The sequence below is a fragment of the Lepidochelys kempii genome, chromosome 3 (assembly GCF_965140265.1).
Source record: "Lepidochelys kempii isolate rLepKem1 chromosome 3, rLepKem1.hap2, whole genome shotgun sequence".
Classification (NCBI taxonomy): Eukaryota; Metazoa; Chordata; order Testudines; family Cheloniidae; genus Lepidochelys; species Lepidochelys kempii.
Genome location: NC_133258.1, coordinates 158,765,599 through 158,783,073, shown reverse-complemented (window position 1 = coordinate 158,783,073; position 17,475 = coordinate 158,765,599). Strand labels below are relative to the sequence as shown.

Sequence of the window (17,475 nt, the reverse complement as noted above, 5' to 3'; positions counted from 1 at the left end):
TTACCAGTTGTGATTTTCTATTTTACTGTCAGCAGTTTGCCCAAATGCAGTTTTCTTTTGTGTGTGGAAAGTTTGTCATAATTATCTTGGGGCACTGTCAGACTATCCAACTATAGGAAAATTGTATCTTTATTTTAAAAAAATCAAATTTACTCTTGAATAACTGAAAAATGAAGTATTTTCAAAATGTATCCTGCAACCATAGTACCTTGTACTTATTATTTGTATTACCATGACATTTAGTACTGCAATCACCTCGCATCCCACAAGCTAACCCCTATTCCTCAACACACTTAGGCATCTGAGTAACTTTTTTTTGGTGATTAGTTCCACTAAACTCAACAGATGAAGGAAGTGGAGGCCTCATTGAAGGCCACATCGGCACTGACTCCATGAAGGAAGAATTAGCTGGTGCTTAGCACCCGCTGCCAGCCAAGCTCCCACCTCTCCTGCCCGCCCCCCAGCGCCTCTCCCCCGCTGGCAGCCCTGCTGATCACTCCTCCCCCTCCATCCCAGTGTCTCTTGCCTGCCACAAACAGATGTTTCTTCAGGTGATCACATCCATTCCAATTAGGTGCGCGCGTGGTGCGTGCATGAACATCGGAAACTTTTTCCCTTAGCAGGTCCCGTTGGGACGGCAGGGGAGCCCCCTAGAGTGGCGCTCTTATGGCGGTGTATATAGAACTCTGCTGGCCCAACCCCCGTTCAGTTCCTTCTTACCATCCGTGGCGGCGTTGGAATGTTCTCTCTCTCTCTCGCTTACGAGTGATCCCTTAGCTTTCAGTCTTCTAGTTAGAGGAGTTGTTAGATAGTTATCAGTTAGTTAAATACCATTGTATTCAGGTTTCTGGAAGCTAGTTCCAGCACCAGCTTTGGGGCATGCTGAAAGCCCAGGGTTTCAAAACTTGTGTTACGTGCCGTAAGTCTATGCCTCACAGCAACCCCCTCGACACCTATCTCCAGTGTCCAGGAGAGGCTCATCAGGCAGAGCGCTGCAAAATCTGCAAGGCCTTCAAGCTGTGCACTAAGAAAGAAAGAGACTTTCGCCTTAAGCAGTTGCTCATGAAGGCTGCCTTACAACCACCAGCCCCAGACCCACCGGCACCGGCTTCCTCAGTGTGAAGTGCCCCGGCATCCGTGTGCGATCCGGCACTGCCCCGGCATCCGTGTGCGATCCGGCACTGCCCAGGCACTGTAAATTGCCGGCACCGAGATGGGACAACCAACCTTGGCACTGGTCAACCTCTCCGGCACTGAATAAGCGTCACAAGAAAGGGGAAAGAGGGCACTCTCCCCAAAGAGCCGTTAAGCTACCTAAAGAAGCTTCCAGCCCGCAAAGACAGATTGTGGGCCCGAGCCAAGAACTGGTACCCACAGTTTTTAGTGCCGAAGAATGTCTGGAGGAGGTCCTGGAACACCTCTCTATGCTTGACACTTTCGAGGCAGCAAAAGACCTCATTGAGCTGTCAGCGCCAGATCCCATCCCATACAGGGAGAAGCCTCCGGCACCACCCAAGAAGGTGCCGTCTAGAGGGAAGCCAGCAGTGGTGCGCCTCTCAAGGTGACCGTATCGGCACTGCTCACAGCACTGTTCCAGTTCGAGCTTGGCGTCCCGCTACTCCCCGGCACTCGTGACCTAGCGCAAGGTTACGGCACCAGAGGTGAAACTACCAGCAGTACCCACGGCAACAACATGCTGGTCCACGACGCCGTCGGTCTCCCATCACTGGAGCTCATCACCAACAACCTCATCGGCACTGAGTGAGAGGCACTGGTCCTGGTCCCAAGAATCCTGGTAATGTTCGATGTCCCGGTCAGCCAGGCACTGCTCCCTGGCCCGCACCTCACAGCACCCTACGGCCGCTCATTGTTCAGCACTGCCCTGGTCTTCTCTGTTGGCATCCTCCAGCTCCAAGGCTGACTCCAGTCGCTCCAGCTGTAGCAGACATTGGACCGTGGCCGGCAGAGAATCTCACTCAGCATGGCAGCCACAGTGGCCTCCTCCGGGTCAGTGGCCCTTCTGGACCCCATGGGCCTACCATCAACAGCAGGGCACCATCTCCAGAGCCTCCAGGTCTGGGCACTCCATGTGATGCCATTCCAGGTCGCCACACAGACATGCATCAATGACAAGGGAGGCCGCTCTCTCCAGGCCATCCCCGGACCCCGAAGAGCAACCAGTGATGCCAGGCCCAATGCCCGAGGTGGTGCCAACCACTGTGACACCTTGAGAGGTGTCAGCCCAGTCTGGCCCTGAAGTGTCCCAAGCCTATGGAGACACACAGAAGGGTCTAGATGAGGGAAACCAGCAGCAAGTCACTTCCTCCTCTTCCCCAGACAAGGTTGTGGTGGGAACATCAGTCTCAGGACCGCCACCAATCGACCACAGAGCTCGCCAGGAGCTGCTCCACAGGATCACCCTCAATATGGGCCTCCAGGCGGAAGAAACGGTCGAGCAGGAGGATCCGATGGTGGACATCTTGGCTCCTGAGTGTCCCTCTAGGGTTGCGTTCCGTCTCATAAAGACTATACAGACAAATTACAATACTATATGGCAAACACCGGCCTACATCACACCGACAGCCAGGGGGGTAGAAAGGAAACACTTCATCCCTTCAAAGGGCTACAAGTTCCTGTTCTGCCATCCAACTCCCTGTTCCCTAGTTGTTTCAGCAGTCAATGAGAAGGAACGACAGGGCCAACAAGCCTCAGCCCCAAAAGCCAAGGAGGTCAAACGTTTGGACCTTTTGGTAGGAAGGTCTCCTTCGCCGGGGGCCTCCAGCTATGCATAGCCAACCAGCAGGCGATCCTTAATAGACAAAACTTCAACTCTTGGACAGCCATGTCCAAGTTTAAGGGTCGCCTGTCCCAGGACTCTCACTCTGAGTTTGCTGCGTTAATCGAGGAAGGAAAGGCAGTGGCTAAGACTTTGCTACAAGCCTTCCTCGATCCAGTTGACTCTGTGGCCAGAACCATTGCCTTGGGAGTAGTCATGTGATGCTCAGCGTGGCTCCAGGCATCGGGCCTCCCTCCAGAGGTCCAGAACACCCTCCAAGACCTCCCCTTCGAGGGCTCGGGCCTTTTCTTGAGCTGCACGGCCTTAAGGATTCTAGGGCCACCCTGAAGTCGCGAGGGATGCATACGCCAGCAACCCAGAGAAAGCCCTTCAGGCCTTAGCCTCCACAGCAGAGGCAGTATCAACTGCACCCCAGACAGGAGCCATATCGCAGGCGGAGCAGAAATAACAGGCAGAGACAGCAGAATAACATGCCTAACTAAGGCCAGAATATACCCGAGCCCAGAAACAAGCAAGGGTTTTGAAGGTGCGCTCGAGGACAGTGTACCAACCCAGTACCCGGATCCATCCCCTTGGTTTTTAAACCAGCTATCCCACTTCTACCGTGCGTGATCCCATACAACATTGGACCACTGGGTCCTACTCACGGTACAAGTGGGATACTCCCTTCAGTTCTCCTCCTTCCCTCCCTCCCACGCACCTTCCCCATCCCTCTTTAGGGACCCCTCTCACAAGCAACTCCTTATGCAGGAGGTTCGTTCGCTCCTCGAGAAAGGGGCGGTGGAGGAGGTTCCACAAGAACTAAGGGGAAAGGAGTTTTACTCCTGTTATTTCCTAATCCCCGAGGCAAAGGGGGGTCTTCGACCCATTTTGTACCTTCGCGGACTCAACAAATTTATGGTCAAACTCCAGTTCCATGTGGTCTCCCTAAGCTCTATCATTCTATAGCTAGATCCAGGAGATTGGAACATAAGACGCCTACTTCCATATTGCCATACATCTAGTGCACCATCGCTACCTCCTGTTTGTCATAAACCAACATCACTACCAGTTCATGGTTCTCCTGTTCGGCCTGTCCACAGCCCCCTGAGTGTTCATGAAATGCATGGCGGTGGTGGTGGCCTTCCTCCGGAAAAGGCAAGTTCGAGTGTACCCATACCTCGACGACTGGCTACTGACAGGTCGTTCCAAGGATGAAGTCCAGTCCCACGTGACAATGGTCATGGACACGTTTCACAGACTGTGTACCCAAATCGTCACTCATACCTACCCAAAGAATAGAGTTTATAGGGGCAGTCTGAGACTAGGTACAGGCAAAAGTGAGCCTTCCAGAGCTCAGGTTCCAAGCCATAGAGCAGATGGTCAAAACAATGCTTCAGTATCCCATCACAACAGTCAGGTGTTGCCTGTAGCTAATAGGGCATATGGCAGCATGCACGTATGTGGTCAGGCATGCCCGACTGAGACTCAGGCCCATAGGAGCATGACTCGCACTGGCTTACCGTCCGTACCGAGACCCCTTGGACCTTGTGGTGATGATCCCGGGACAGGTACTAGAATCCCTGCATTGGTGGCTGGACCGACCAGTGGTCTGTGCAGGGGTTCCCTCCGCCAAGCCCCAACCTTCTCTGATGTTAGTAACAGACGCATCAGATCTGGGCTGGGGTGCACATGTAGGGGATCTGAGGACACAAGGTTTGTGGTTGAGGGACGAGATACCTCTCCAGATCAACCTGAAGGAGCTCAAGGCAGTTTGTCTGGCCTGCCAGACTTTTCATGCCAGTTTGCAAGGTTACAGCGTGACAGTCTTGACAGACAACACCACCGCCATGTTCTACATAAACAAACAAGGTGGAGCCCTCTCCTTACGTTTCTGCCGTGAGTCTCTTCTTTTCTGGGACTTCTGTATGGCTTGATCCATTCAGCTGGAAGCATCCTACCTTGCAGGGGTATGGAACGAGCTGGCAGATCACCTCAGCTGGTCATACCACAAGCATAAGTGGTCAATTAGATCGGACATCTTACAATCAGTCTTCCAAAAGTGGGGTTATACTCAAGTAGACCTCTTCGCTGACAAGAGCAACAGGCAGTGCCCTCAGTTCTGATCATTCCAAAACCACAGTCCAGGCTCGATTGCTGACATGTTCCTAATACCATGGGGCAAGGGGCTAAAGTATGCCTTCCCTCCTATCCCGTTCATCCACCGGGTCCTCCTCAAAATTCTCAGGGACAGGGCGATGGTAATAATGATTGCCCCGTCTTGGCCGAGGCAGCATTGGTACACGACCCTCCTAGAGCTGTCTGTAGGCGCCCCGATAGCCCTGTCCCTCTACCTGGATCTGATCCTGCAGGACCATGGGTGCCTCCTCCACCCGAACCTGCAGTCTCTACGTCTCATGGCTTGGAAACTCCATGGTTAAATCCCATGGAGAGCCAGCGCTCTCACTCAGTGAGACAGATTCTCCTCAGTAGTAGGAAACGTTACACTCGGGCTACCTACCTGGCGAAGTGGAAAAGGTTTTCCTGCTGGTGTGAACCCAAGCTCCTTCAACCGCTCCAGGTTCCTATTCTGGTTATTTTATACTACCTTCTACACCTTAAGCAACAGGGTCTGTCCCTTTCCTCTGTCAGAGTGCACCTGGTGGCAATTTCAGCTTTCCATCCAGGGGAGTCTGGGCGCTCGGTGTTTTCAAATTCCATCGGGGGGCAATTTCTCAAAGGGCTGGAGAGGGTGTTCCTGTACTCTCGCCCGCCAGTCCCAACCTGGAACCTGAATTTGGTCCTCTCCAAATTCATGAGCCCACCATTTGAGCCTCTGGCCACTTGTTCCCTCCTCTACCTTTCTTGGAAGGCAGCGTTCCTGGTGGCTGTTACATCTGCAAGGAGGGTGTCCAAGCTGAGAGCTCTGACCTCCGAACCTCCTTACATGGTGTTTCATAATGACAAGGTACAGCTTAGACCACACCCCACATTTCTCCCCAAGATGGTCTCCCAATTCCACATGGGTCAAGACATTTGCTTGCTGGTGTTCTTTCCAAAACCCCACACAAGCCTGAGACACCGCAGCCTGCACACACTGGATGTCCAAAGAACTTTGGCGTTCTACATAGAGCGCACTAAACCTTTCCACAAATCAAACCAATTGTTCATCGCCAGAGCTGATAGAATGACGGGCCTTCCTGTCTCTGCGCATCACATATCGTCCTGGATCATAGACTGCATTTGCACGTGCTACGAGCTGGCCAAGGTCCCAGCCCTAGTGATTATGGCTCATTCAACTAGAGCACAGGCATGTTCGACTGCCTTTCTGGCTCAGGTCCCCATCCAAGAGATCTGCAAAGTGGCCACCTGGTCTTCAGTGCACAAGTTTACAGCCCCCTGTGCTGTTAAACAACAGGTCAGAGATGATGCGGCGGTCAGCAGAGCTGTTCTTCAGTCAATCGTTCCATGACTCCTACCCTCCTCCAATGGTAAGCTTGGAAGTCACCTAATTGGAATGGATGTGATCAACCACTCGAAGAAGAAAAGATGGTTACTTACCTCTTGTAACTGTTCTTCGAGATGTGGTGTTCATGACCATTACAATAACCACTCCCTTCCCCTCTGTCTCAGTCAACGACAAGAAGGAACCGAAGGGGGGTCGGGCTGGCAGGGTACTATATACACTGCCATAAGGATGCCACGCTAGGGGACACCCCTGCCATCCCGACGGAAGCTGCAAATGGAAAAAGTTTCCAACGTTCGTGCACGTGGTGCACGCACACTTAGTTGTAATGGACGGGAACAGCACATCTCGAAGAACAGTTACGAGAGGTAAGTAACCATCTTTTCGCATGGCAGGTCAGCTCCGGGAGGGAGGGGGAGGAGTGGGGATGGGGCAGGCTCAGGGGTGGGGGCAGAAAGAGGTGAGGCGGAGCAGGGGCAGGAAGGGCCGGGGGCTTCAGGGTGGAGAGGGGGCAGGGCCTGGGCGGGGGGCGGAGGGGATTTGCGCACCCCCCGGGTAGAGGGGAAGTCTGCAACTGTGATAGGAGCTTTGATTATTCATCAGCATAAAAAGAAAAGGAGTACTTGTGGCACCTTAGAGACTAACCAATGTATTTGAGCATGAGCTTTCGTGAGCTACAGCTCACTTCATCGGATGCATACCGTGGAAACTGCAGCAGACTTTATATACACACAGAGAATATGAAACAATACCTCCTCCCACCCCACTGTCCTGCTGGTAATAGCTTATCTAAAGTGATCATCAGGTTGGGCCATTTCCAGCACAAATCCAGGTTACTCTTGGGTATAAGTATTTGCAGGCTCTTGGCCTCTGATGAATAGTGGGGTTTGAGATCCTCATGTAATATGGAAGATATTGTAGAAGTTCAAATTGTTCCAGTCGTTATTGATTATAAAAATTGTTTCCTACAACTTTAGGGCCTGATCCAAAGCCCTTTGGAATCAATGGGATTCTTTCCACTGAATTTTAAAGGGCTTTGCATCAGTCTTTTATGAGGATAACTGCCTTTAACATGTTAGGATATTATGTTCAGAAATAACAATGTTTAGTTTAATCAATAATAGGAAAAGAATTATATGTATCATAAAGAGAAATTACAACATTTTTGAGTGCAGTTAATGTCTCCAGGTTGAGAATATTAAAGAATTAATAGGGGGAAAACAGCATGGAGTTCCAGTTACAATATATTTCTGTAGTGTCTACTTAACTTGTAATGTTACAAAAAGAGAAGCACTTGCATACATTTTATACCCTGAGATGCTTTTCTTGTTTCCAGAACTCTGATGTACAGCCAGCTTTTTTTGGCTGATGAATTATTTCTAAGCTGCTTGCTTTATATCCAAGGACTGTGTGAAGATGCATGTAACATTAATAGCCGCAAACGATCAGAAGATAATGCAATTTATTTGATAAAGGTGAGCAAAGCAACAATATTTTAAAGTGTAAATACACAAAAAATTAATGGCTCCATATATCACACTTCAGTAAATATTAGTGAAGAAGTTAAAAAGATACGTTAAGATATTCTTGCATAATTCTGAAAAAGGGCAACAAAGGCGTTTCAGGCATGGGGAATGTGAGCACATGACTGGTTATAGAGTTTTAATTTCCAACAAAACAAGTGAATGGGGAATTGGGTGTCAGCTTGCCAACTGATAATGGGACTGATTTGAAGTATCCGTTTAAGAATTGATGTGCATCGTTTAAAGTGTGTGAATTGTACAGTGTATCAACAATACAATGCAGTATGTTATTGTGACATGAAGTCATTTGTACTAAGTCCCAAAAAGCTTAAAATTTATCTCACTGGTGACGTTGGGTATGTCACTTCCCTTATCTGTACTTCAGTTATCTCATCTGTAAAATGGGGATAATGATACTAACCTCTTTTTTGTAAAGCACTTTGAGATTTATGGATGAAAAGTACAAAGTAAGAGGTAGGTTTTATCACTGTTGTTCTGATTATTTCATTACATGTGTATTGTGGGGCCCTGATTGGGGCCTCCAGGTGCCATCTACCACAATATAGAAAATAAACTGTGTGAATACTGATGGAATCTGCCATAAAGAAACACAGTGATCTGAAAAAAAAATTAAGTATTCTTTTTCATTGCAATAGGAAACTAGTATTGTTTTAGACAGTTTTTTCTATATTTGACATTTGTAAACAGCTACATTTTATACATTGTAAATACAATTTTCACAATGATATTTTATTTGTTCACTGGAATCTTCTTAGCTTACTTTTCCTTTTGCCATGGACCTCTACATTCTATACAAAATATCCCTGTTAAACTAATAGTTCTTCACTGAGTGGTTTTCTAGATGTCTTCCGTTCGTAATATTGCACATCCCTTATCACCAGAGTTTGGAACATTTTTCTTGCTAGCAGTCCCCCTGTTGGTCTGTGGATGGTCCTGGAATGCTCCCTCCTGTTCCACCTCCAAAGGCATAAAGAGACAGGGTTGACCAACTGCCACTCAGTTCTTTCAACAATGGCCTTAGGCTAGAGGCAGAACGTTTTAGCAGTCCCGTATCTCTGTTTTAAACTTGGGCAGTTAGGTGTTGTAAACAGTTTTTGTTTTAGTCAGATAGCTTTAGATAAGTTCTTTGTTAGTATTTTAGTGTTAGCTAGTATTTTAAGATAGGTTTAACGTTTAGTTAGGTACTAGGTGATAGGCAGCTATGAGGGCTCCTAAATCTCTTGGTTTTAAAACATGCCTCTCATGTAATGTTGCCTGGTCAGAGACACTGATAAGTGTTTTAGTATGTGAGAGTGACGGATTGTCCTTCAGGATAGGTTGTAGATCCTTAATGCGCTGGAGAGGTTTTAGTTGGGGGCTGTAGTTGACCTGTCCTGAAGGATGATCCCTCACTCTCACAGACCTCGGGGAACAGGCCAGTTCTCGCTTACAGACAGCCCCCCAACCTGAAGCAAATACTCACCAGCAACTACACACCATACAACAAAAACACTAACCCAGGAACGAAACCCTGCAACAAAGCCCGATGTCAACTCTGTCCACATGTCTATTCGAGGAACACCATCATAGGATCCAACCACATCAGCCACACCATCAGGGGCTTATTCACCTGTGCATCTGCCAATGTGATATATACCATCATGTGCCAGCAATGCCCCTCTGCCATGTACAGTGGCCAAACTGGACAGTCTCTGCGCAAAAGAATAAATGGACACAGATCTGACATCAGGAATCATAACATTCAAAAACTAGTAGGAGAACACTTCAATCTCTCTGGTCACTCAATAACAGACCTAAAAATGGCAATTCTTCAACAAAAAAACCTTCAAAAACAGATTCCAACGTGAAACTGCAGAACTGGAATTAATTTGCAAACTGGACACCATCAGATTAATCCAGAATAAAGGCTGGGAGTGGTTGGGTCATTACAAAACCTAAACTTAATTTCCCCTATACTAATTTTCCCCCTACTGTTACTCATACCTTCTTGTCAACTGTCTGAAATGGGCCACTCTCATTACCACTTCAAAAGTTATTTTTCCTCCCTTGGTATCCTCCTGTCAATTGAATTGTCTCATTAGACTAGCCTCACACTTGGTAAGGCAATTCACATCTTTTCATGTATTTATACCTGCTCCTGTATCTTCCACTCCACTCCATGCATCTGATGAAGTGGGTTCTAGCCCACGAAAGCTTATGCCCAAATAAATTTGTTAGTCTCCAAAGTGCCACAAGGACTCCTTGTTGTTTTAGCTGATGCAGACTAACACGGCTACCACTCTGTAATCTGAGGATGTATCTCCTGCACAGATGTAAGACCGGACTCAGATCCTGGTGAGTCAGATCAGTCAGTCTCCAGTATCCCCTCTACAAGTAGTGTTTCTGTGGCAGTTAAAAATCTTTGGCTGAAAAGGGACACAGTTCTTTCTCCAGCTCATTTGAAGAAAAAGAAGACAAGATTCAAGCTGCTGTTTTGGAAGGCATAGATAGGTGTTTTCTGAAGCCCTGAAGCATGCCTCTGAGAGATTGGTACTGTTAAAAAGAGTGGCTTCAGTGCCACCTCTGCAGGTAACAGTAGCATCTACTGTATGTACTTCATTGGTACTCAAGGATTTAATACCAGGTGCACAGATGCCATCTCAGGTCAAGGGTGCTGCTTCCCTGACTACTTTCTTGTTGGTATTGTATACAACTTTACCAATAGGTTAAATAGCTCAAGCATTGGTACTGATTACTTCAGCTCCCACATTCGTGGTACCATTAGATTTAGTAGTATGTGACCATTCAGAATCACCAGTGGCTCATGCTTTTAATCAGTTATTGGTACCATATATGGGTGAATCATTGGTACTGGCTATTGAACATCTGCCTGCAGGATCTGACACTCACTTAATGAAGACTCCTTCTTGAGCTAGTCATCTTTGTTTGAGAGAATGTTCAATGGCTTCTGAGGCAAGTTTGGAGGGATCTCTTTCTTGCCCGTCTGCCTATTGTTCCTGAGATTTGTCCTAAAATCAGACTTCAGAAGTCTTCCCGGAAGGATTATATATTAGATTCCAAGGCCAGAAGGGACCTCCTGTATAACGCAGGACATAGAACTGCCCCAAAATAATTTCTAGGCCATATTTTTTAGAAAAATACTCAATCCTGATTTTAAAATTGCGAGTTACATTTTTAACAGCAAGGATAAGTATGCCTTATTTCCAGTATGAAATAGTCTAGCTTCAAATTCTAGCCATTGGATCATGTTATACCTTTCTCTGCTAGATTGAAAAGACCTATTTTCAAATATTTATATACCCGTATAGACTATACTCAAGTCACCCCTTAACCTCCTGTTTGTTAAGCTAGATAGAATGAGCTTCTTGAATCTGTCACTGTAAGGCATATTTTCTAATCCTTTAATCATTCTTTTGGCTCTTCTCTGAACCCTCTCCAATTTTTCAAAATCTTTCTTGAATTGTGGGAACCAGAACTGGATACAGTATTCCAGCAGCAGTCACATCAGTGTCAAATAGAAAGGCGAAATAAACTATTTACTCCTACTGGAGATTCCCCTCTTTATGCATCCAAAGACTGCATTAGCCCTCTTGACCACAGCATCGCATTGGGAGTTTATGTTCAGCTGATTATTCACCACGAGCCCTAAATGTTTATCAGAGTCACTGCTTATGAGGATAGTCTTTGTCTTGTGTACATATGGCCTACATTCTGTGTTCCTAGACACATGCATTTACATTTAGCAATATTAAAACACATTGTTTGTGCCCAGCTTACCAAGCGTATCAGATTGCTCTGTACCAGTGACCTGTCTTCATTACCACTCCCGCAATTTTTATGTAATCTGCTAATGTTATCAGTAATTGTTTTATTTTTTTCCAGGTCATTGATAAAAATATAAAATATAGTTGGATCAAGAACATTCCCCAGTGGGACCCCACTTTTATCTGGAAACAAAAGTTCAAAATGCTGACTCTTGCTGTTATATTCTTGTGAGTGAATGGACTGGATTGGTTTACAGCCCCGGATATGTTGGATGGGTATATTCACATCTCCATCTATCCAGCTTGCAAACAATATTTAGGATTGTTTAAGATCCTCAGCCTGGCAGGATCCAAGTGTGGAAGGGCTTGGTGTGGGGGGGATCCAGTTGTAGGGTTAGAGGGTTCTGTGTGGGGCAGTCTGGGTGTGGGTGGCTCCGTGGGGGGTCCAGGGGTGGAGGGGGAAGTCTGAATGCATAGGAGCTCGGGAGAGTCCAGGGGCAGAGGGAATGGGACTCTGAAGGGGGTGGGGTGAAGGTGGTTGGGGCTCAGCAGGAGTGGTCTGGGTGTTGGGAGGGTGAAGATCGGTGTGGTCAAGGTCCACGTGCAGCTTGTTGGGGCTCAGTGGGATGGGAGTCTGAGTGCAGGGGCCTGGGTGGGGTGGTCCAGATGTGGGGAGGTGGGGTGGGACTCATCGGGGTGGGGGTTCAAATGCAGGGGAACTTAGCAGGGAGTGGTCTGGGTGCAAGCATAGGGGTCCAGATGCAGGGGGGTGGAGCTCAGCAGGGATCCAGGTGCAGGAGGGATGGAGCTCGGCGGAGGGGTATAAGCTCTTCTAGTCGCTCTCCTCCATAAAATAAGCTTTCCATTCCCCTGACCATCGTAGTAGTGCTTGTATGTGCCTCTTCCAATTTAAATTAATCATTCTTGAACATGGGTGACCAGAATTGAACAGAGTATTCAAATGAGGTCTTACCAGTGGCTTGTTAATGGGATTAATACTTCTCTTGTCTCTACTGGAAATGCCTCGCCAAGTACATCCTAGGATCACATTTGCCTTTTTCAGAGCTGCAACACATTGATGCTCATAGTCATCCTGTGATTGACTCTCACAACCAGGTTTCTTTCCTCCTTTGTTGTTTCCAACTGATGAGCCTCAAGCTGGTAACAGAAATTCTGATTATTAGACTGCAAGTGTGTGACCTTGCACTTTGTACTGTTGAATTTCATCCCATTTCTGTCACTCCACTGTTCTAGGCTATCCAGATAGAATCATAGAATATCAGGGTTGGAAGGGACCTCAGGAGATCATCTTGTCCAACCCCCTGCTCAAAGCAGGACCAATCCCCTATTTTTGCCACAGATCCCTAAATGGCCCCCTCAAGGATTAAGCTCACAACCCTGGGTTTAGCAGGCCAATTCTCAAACCACTGAGCTATTCCTCCCCCCCCGCCCCCCCCAAAAATACAGGGGACGTGTCAAGAGGAGAGGCAGCTGTTACTTATCTCTTTTCTCAATCCAAGGTGGGGAACTGAACCAGCATCTCCAGCACCCCAGGCTAGTACAGATCTTCATGTATAATATTCTGATCCTCCCCTAAATTGATGATGACTCCCAACTTAGTATCATCAGCATATTTCATTAGGACACTCCTACTTTTTGTGCAATGTCATTAATAAAAATATTGAATGATATTGGTCTCCAGACTGATCTTGGGAAACTCCACTAGTAGCGTCCCTTTAGTCCAGTAATTTACCTTTCAGTACAATTTGTTATCTTCTTCCTGTTAGCTGATTCCACATCCACCTTACAATGCTTGTACTGATCCCCATCTTCCCTAATTTAACTAATGATTTTCCATATGGTACCATGTCAAATGCTTTACTGAAGTCCAGTTCCCTTGTCTAAAAAATCAGTTATTTTAGCAAAGAAGGAAATCAGGTTAGTCTGGCATGATCTATCATTGGTAAACCCTTGTTGCATTACATCACCTTTACCATTAACTTCTGTGAATTTAATTATTCTTTCCTTCATAGTTTATTCTAAAACCTTGCATACTACCTAGGTCAGATGAAAAGGACTATAATTGCCCAGATCACTTTTCCCCCCTTTCTTAAATATTAGTATGATGTTAGCTGTTCTCCAGTCATATGGTACTACCCCCACATAAATAGATTTATTAATACTCCTTGCTACTGGACTAGCAATCACGTGTGCCATTTCTTTCAGTATTCTGTGATGTAATTTATTAGGTCCCTTTGATTTGAGTGCATTAAGCTCTTTAGATGTTTCTTCCACCTCAGAGGTGGTACTTTTCTAGACATTCATTTCCATCAGCAGTACTGCCTTCATGCATATGCTCCTTATTGTCATCCTTATTGAAAACTGAGGCACAGTATTCATTTAGTTTTTGGCCATACCTACATTATCATTAATCTTCCCCTCTACATTACATAGCGGTTCATCCTCATCCTTCCTTATTCTCATTTTATTTATGTAAACTAAAAATCCTTTTAGTATTTATTATAATTTCCCTGGTAAGAGCTAATTCAGCTTGACTTTTAGCAATTCTCACTTTATTTCTACATTTTTCTAACTTCCATGATGTAGTTTTCTTTGTTCATCAGCCCCTTTTTTCCATTCCTTCTGGCTCTCTGCTTACTCATAATAATATTTTTGAGATGGTTGTTGATTGAGATGGTTGTTGATCCAGCTGGATCCAGAGGCTTTCCCTACAAGTTTTTTTCCCCCTAAGTTTGGGGTGCAAATTTCAGATTGCTTTTTGTATAGTTGATTTGCAGAATTTCTAAGCCTCTGTATTTAATCCTTTAAGCTCTTCGGTCCAGTTGACCTCTTCGACCAACTCCCTTCATTTCTCAGAGTCTGCCCTTTTGAAATAAAAAATCGTAGTTGCTGACTTGGTGTTGATTATCTTTCCATTTAATTTAAACTGAATCAGCTTTTGATCACTTGATCCAAGGTTATTTCCTTTAACCAGCTTGTTACAGTAATGATAGGATAAAGAAAGCAGACCTATCATATCCAGGAATAAGTTGTCCCTATCAATACTAATAGCATTTATTCTCCAATCTATATCCAGGAAGTTAGGCTTCCGTTATGAAACAAATCCCAAAGTATTTTCCTATAATAATATTAGAGATTATTATCCATATCCAAGATTGACCCAGAAGGTCTATAGCAGACCCCTAATATTATTCCCACAGATCTTCTTTTACAATTCTTTCCCAAGGCGATTTTGACCCAAACAGATTGATATTTTTTTAATAATGTCACTTCATATTTCATTACAGTTACCGTTTCATTGATGTACAGTGCTATTTCATCACCTTAGTCCTCTCTCTCCTAAACACACATTTCTTTCAAAACCTGTATGTCAGTCATGAACGCTATTCCATCATGTTTCTGTAATCCCTAGAATATCTGGTTTGACCTTCTGCACAAATAGTTCCATTTCCTCCATTTTACTGCCCAGACTCTTTGCGTTCATGTAGAAGCATTCCAGTTGTTTCCCTTGGACTTCACCCAGTTTTCTAGCTGGATTGGATATAGTCCTTTCACTAAGTGTAACACCTGCCTGAATACTACTCCAATCAATGTTTCCATTTTTTTCTCCTTCCTTTTCATACTCTTACCTTGTGGTGTTCCATTATCCCTTACTGCATCTTCATTTACTTGATTTTCTTCCTACTGGGAGTTGAAGCAAGGCGTGTAGAGATTTCACAAGTTTCTCCCAACCTTCTCCCAGTATCTTCTAGCATAAAGCCCTTCTTATCAATCATTCTAGTCTTGATCCCAAAAGGTTAATACCCCAGGTACTCAAGTGGAGTTCATCAGTTAAAGAGTCTCTTTGTGAATTCTTGTCAATGGTCAGTCATCCCAAAACGTTCCTCATAGCACTAATCCTTGACACTGTACAGTCTCTACAGTTCCCCAGTGAGTTCTGATGTCTCTTCATTAATGGTTAGAGCCTTCTCAAGCTTGCAGAGGCCTTCCGTTTGTGCTTCCTCAACCAACTCTAACAATGATAATGGATACCAGTTTGGAGGTTACATCCAAACATCATCAGACTCGAGCATTGTGGCCTCAGAAAGAGACTCTTCTACATACATATGGTGTTAGAACTTTGAACAATTCATCTGGTCTGTATAATCTTTCATCTGATTCTGGCCAAAAAGTTTTGGAGATGTTGCTTACCCTCCAATTTCACTAATTCTAAGAACTTTAGTGAAGCTCAAGCAAGCCTCAGCTTCCATAAGTCTCATCGCACCAGTATGTCCCAGACAATACTGGCTTCTGGATGGTTGATACCATCACAGATCGCCCCTCTTCTGGTTCCCAACTTGATATCTGAGAACAATTGGACAATTCTTTACCTGAAAGTGTCATCCCTACATCTGACAGCCTGGAAGCTAGCTTCTTGAATGAGACTTAAAAATTCTCTTCTCAAGCAGTTCAGGACATTTTAATAAATAGCAGAAGCTTTCCACTTGAGCAACTTGGAAAAGATTGGATGATTGGCCTCAGAGTCTTAATATTTCACCTTTTCAGTTTAATATACCTTCCATTTTAGATTACCTTCTGTCCTTAAAATCTTCTGCATTGTTGATTAGTTCCATTAAAGTGCACCTAGCCTCAGTATGTGCCCATCATCCTAAGAATGATGGTTTTAATATATTTTCTTATCCTACTTCTCAAAGATTTCTTAGGTATTTCCAGCTATAAAGGATCCATATGCTCCATGAATTCTGAACGTTATGTTGTCTAGTTTAATGAAAACCCTGTTTGAACCGTTAGCTACTTGTCCATTAAATCTTCTGTCCATAAAACCCGTATTTTTAGTAGCTATTACTTCTGCATGAACAGTGGGTGAAAACGTAGAGTTCTGGTCCTGCCCATATGATTTTTCAGAGGGATAAGGTTTTATTAAGGACTTATCCGAGTTTCTTGCCTCAGACTGTGAATGAATTTCATGTTTAACCAGTCAATTAATGTACCACTATTTTGTCCAAAAACTCACACTAATAGAGTAGAAAGGACCTTAGTTAGAGTCCCAACTTTAGCCTTTTATCTGAACAGAACTAAATCTTTTAGGCTTTCTTTAATTATTTGTGGCATCAATAGAGTTAAAGATTTGTTTTTTCTCAGATACTTTCAAATTGGACTTCAAGATGTATTAAATTGTGCTATCAATTTGCAAGTTGGGATGCCCCGTTGACAGTTAGGGCACATTTTACAAGAGTCCAAGCTACTTCTGTAGCTTTTTAATATTGTTTCAGTTTTAGAAATTTGTAAGGCACGTGGGTATCTGTCCATACTTTCGTGAACATGCAGTTGAACTGGCAACTAGAGAAGATGCAGCCTTTGATAAAGTAGTGCTTAGATCTGTCTTTATGTAAAACTTTGATATGCACCTCCATTTGTGAACTGCTCTTCAGTCTCCACAGTGGGAGACATATAGACAAATGAATGAGGTTACTCACTTCACAGTAACTGATGAGTTTTTCTATATGTATCCATGACCTGCCCTCCTTCCCCACAATTCAAAGTCCTTACAAGATTTTGGCTGGTGAAGGATCTGAATGGAAGTTGGTCTGCTCTGTCCCTTTATGCCCTCTGGAAAGGTGGAGGCAGGAGGGGTGCATTCTGTGAGCATGTGTGGAGTGCAGGAGACTGCTAGCAAGAAAAAAACTCTGACCTCTGGCGCTAGAGGGTATGCAATACTATGAGTGCAATATGTATAGACAGCACATCTTGAACAACATCAAATTACTATAAGGTAAGTAACCTCTCTCTTTGTCTTCCACTGCTCTAACCACCATATGTTTCTGTCTCACACACACATACTCCTTAAGGGAGTGCACTGCACTGGTTCTGCATGACCTGCATTCATATTAAACTCATTTTTCC

The 17,475-nt window shown here is 45.1% G+C and overlaps 1 protein-coding gene across 1 annotated transcript in view; it reads left to right on the top strand.

The window, feature by feature from the left end:
* Positions 1-17,475, top strand: part of DNAH14 (dynein axonemal heavy chain 14) — a 454,489-nt gene that overhangs the window by 43,445 nt on the left and 393,569 nt on the right. The window contains 1 exon segment of the mRNA XM_073336702.1: positions 7,579-7,717. Coding sequence (XP_073192803.1) covers positions 7,579-7,717 — 139 coding nt within the window.